This window comes from Myotis lucifugus, unplaced genomic scaffold (assembly GCF_000147115.1).
Source record: "Myotis lucifugus unplaced genomic scaffold, Myoluc2.0 scaffold_6, whole genome shotgun sequence".
Classification (NCBI taxonomy): domain Eukaryota; kingdom Metazoa; phylum Chordata; class Mammalia; order Chiroptera; family Vespertilionidae; genus Myotis; species Myotis lucifugus.
This window is the reverse complement of record NW_005871054.1, coordinates 7162876-7166244: the sequence shown is the minus strand read 5'-3', so window position 1 is coordinate 7166244 and position 3369 is coordinate 7162876. Positions and strand designations below refer to the sequence as shown.

At 35.9% G+C, this 3369-nt stretch overlaps 1 protein-coding gene across 7 annotated transcripts in view; it reads right to left on the bottom strand.

The window, feature by feature from the left end:
• MTIF2 (mitochondrial translational initiation factor 2) overlaps positions 1–3369 on the bottom strand; it is a 19686-nt gene that overhangs the window by 8173 nt on the left and 8144 nt on the right. For all 7 annotated transcript variants that reach the window (XM_006083332.3, XM_023746758.1, XM_023746762.1 and 4 more), the window contains 2 exons: positions 2672–2811; positions 697–821 (listed from right to left, as the gene is read on the bottom strand). In XM_006083332.3, coding sequence (XP_006083394.1) covers positions 697–821; positions 2672–2811 — 265 coding nt within the window. The remainder of the gene's footprint in view (positions 1–696; positions 822–2671; positions 2812–3369) is intronic.

Genomic DNA, 3369 nt, shown 5'->3' with positions numbered 1-3369 from the left:
CACAAAAAAACAACCACATTTCTTATAAAGTTACTAGAGGCCCGATGCACAAAGTTTGTGCAAGGGGCTCGGCCCTCACAGCCCGGCTTCGTCTGGAAGGTCGTTCCGGTCATCTGAATGGTCGTTCCACTGTTCAGCCATCCAGTCTAATTAGCATATTACGCTTTTATTATTATAGATGGTAGTGGAGGGTGCAGATAGCTGAGTGTTCTGACAGAATCCTACTCCCCTTTCTTTATTTTGCTAAGCAGTGAGAAGACTTCTTTTGCTGATAGGGAGGAAAATTAAAGACGGCAACACCATTCCAAAGACCTTCTTATATGTTATATTAATGGGCAAGGACATAAAGAATTTAGAATCCTTAAAATGCAACAACTGCTATTTCATTCCAATTTATGTTAGTCTAATCAGGTTTTACCAGCTCTATTATGTCAGTGTGGAAAAAAAAAAATCAAACAAATCGAATACTTAAGTCATGTAAATGTGACTACTTGGTGTATACAGATAGATATTATGGTCTACTAATAACTATATTTTATGTTCTCTGTGCTAGTGCAATAAAATGCTTTTCAAAAAATGCTTTGAAAATATTATTCATGGACTAACCATAACATGCAAGAAAAATAACATTATATGATCAATTCACAAAAACAATAGAACAAAATTATTAAAAAGCAAGCATTTTACTAGACCTACCCTCTTCCTTTGTCTGTGAAAGATTCTATAACTGTTCCTTCCACTGGACCTGTGGGGTCTGCTTTCAATTCTAATATTTCTGCAAGAGTAATTGTTGCCTCTGCCAAAGCCATCAGGTTATCCCCCTTAACAACAAAACAAGTTGTTAATATACATTAATATCATCTGTAAATGTAAATACTAGGGTCAGAAAGCCAAATAATCCTTGACAATTATATTTTTCTCTTTAAGCATTAAAAGCATAATTATGCAATTGTAAGGAAGGAAGGGAGGAAGGGAGAGAGAGATAAACAAGAAAACCTGATCCAGGGACAGATATTGCAAAGAACAGTGGCTATTTTTTTTAAGGCCATTAGTGGTGCTTGTTAATACCCTTTCATAAACACATGCTTCATTCTCTCTTTTTCTCCTCCATCTGTCTCTATAACTGTGATTTCTTCCTCTAACCCTTTTTACAATGATACTTCACATTGAAGTTCTATTCAATGTGACAAACTTTCGCATCTATTTTTTCATTTGATCCGTTGTAACTACCCAACTGTGCAAAAATAAAAATTCACTTCACCTCCCTGGATCTTCTTTCCTCAAATGAAGGACTAGATTACATGATTCTTCCACCTTTGATGATCTATCTTTACTACGCTTTCTAGAGTTTAAAGATCACGCAGCTGATAACTGGTGATGGAACTGGAACTGATGGGTAAGGGATTTTTCATTCTCCCTGTCAGCTAAGAGATTGCTCGCAGTTGTTAGAGAGTATAAAACAACAGAGACAACTATAAACAAAATACTTTGCGTACCCCTCTACTTATTCCTAGTATTTATTCTAATTTATAAAATGCTGCTCTGAAAAACAATGCTGGGGTTGTTTCTTTGCATAACATAGACCTCTATATCAGCCTTGAAAAAGGAGGCCCCATCTTACTTCCCTGTCCCTCTCTCCTACCTCCCTCCATTCCCCAAGAATCATCTCTGCCATGTCCCCAGATTTGCCTAAGCAGCTTTATATCTATTTCATCTGAAGGTATTTGGACAGAAAAGGCAGCCATGTCTTCAAATGCTTTAATCTTACTATATGACTTTCAGAGTGCAATAGCAATCCAGGTATAGTGGAAAGATAACAAAGTAAGGTGGCATTTTATGAGTGTCAATAGCATGGTTATACTATTAAAGAATGCATAATTTCTAAGCATCTTGGAAGTAACAGAATTAGGAAAAATAAAGATAAAATGAGACTTAATTGAAAAATTGTGGCCAAATACAGCACCATCCCTCAGTGAATGATCAGGGGGGAAAAGTCTGTACTATGAGTAAATGATGGAATATGATAAAAAATGGAAATTGTTACTTAGCAGCAAACTGCACAGGATAAAATAATTAAAAATGCTGTCACAAAGCAGGTACTGAGTTTCCTTGGTGTTTTTCAAACAGAAAAGAATAACTGGTAATTTAAAAGAAAACAGAATTCATCATAAATAACATTATAAAACTTATAACAATTTAATTCCCCAAAAAACTGAGTCAATCACTTACAAACTGAACCCAAATGTTTCCTCTTTGTATTAGTGACAATTTTTTATTTGTTTAAATCTTTCTTAAGTGCCCTAAGACCTTGATAGTTTTTCACTATAAAAGCAAGCACTTTTTATTAACAACTGTATTTCATTTTTGCTTAATACAGTCTTTAGCCAACTCAAACCCTACCCACATCATTCACTATTTATTCTTCCCATTCTAAGTATCTCATAATAAGAAAAGTATTAGGTTTAGACCCCATTACCATCAGCTATGTAACCCTGGTTTGGTGACTGACCTTTCTGAGCCTAATTTCTAATCTGCCAAACCAGGAAGATACCAGTTTTGCCTAGTACCCAGAGAATTCTGAAACAACAACAGAAATTATATATGTCAAAATGCTCTTCAGGCATAATGCATTATAAGTATTCCCATCTGAACACATCATCTATGCGTTTACCGTAAGTGCAGAGACATGCACTGCCTGTACATCGCCTCCGTAATCTTCACACACCACATCATAAGCTAGCAGTTCTTTCTTCACTTTTTCAGGATCAGCCTCAGCTTTGTCACATTTGTTTATGGCAAGGACAATAGGCACTGAAAGAGACAAAGTTAAGAAGAGTGCAAATGGCACCTTTAATCCCAGGTGTTCACAATGAAGACACCAACCTGTTCTGGCTTTCTCTTTACTCGGTGGATGTACTTATCTAACAAAAGACCTAAAAAGACCCACTCTTTACCCACTGTACTCTACTTTCTACACACAAAGGATTGCAGCTGTGAGATGTCAAAATGCAATTATAAGCAGATTCTGAATTAAGAATAGGCACTAAGATGATTTAAAACAAAAAGGTATGTTGAGTAGAGAAAGGCCTATCCTTAAACCTGAAAGCAAGATCAGCAATTATACGGGAGATAATCTCCAGAAAAAAGATCAAGAGAAGATTCTAACTGAATTCGGGTGCTATTAGATGATTTGCCTATTCGTTCTAGGAGCTACTGACTCATTGTCAAAACCTAACATTTTACCCTGGGGTGAAATTAAGAATCATTACCGTGAACTTTACCTTTGGATTTACAGCAACTCTTTATTCAGACATTTAGCTTGGTGATACACAGTAGATTCTCAATAAATGTTTACTTTAATGAATGGAC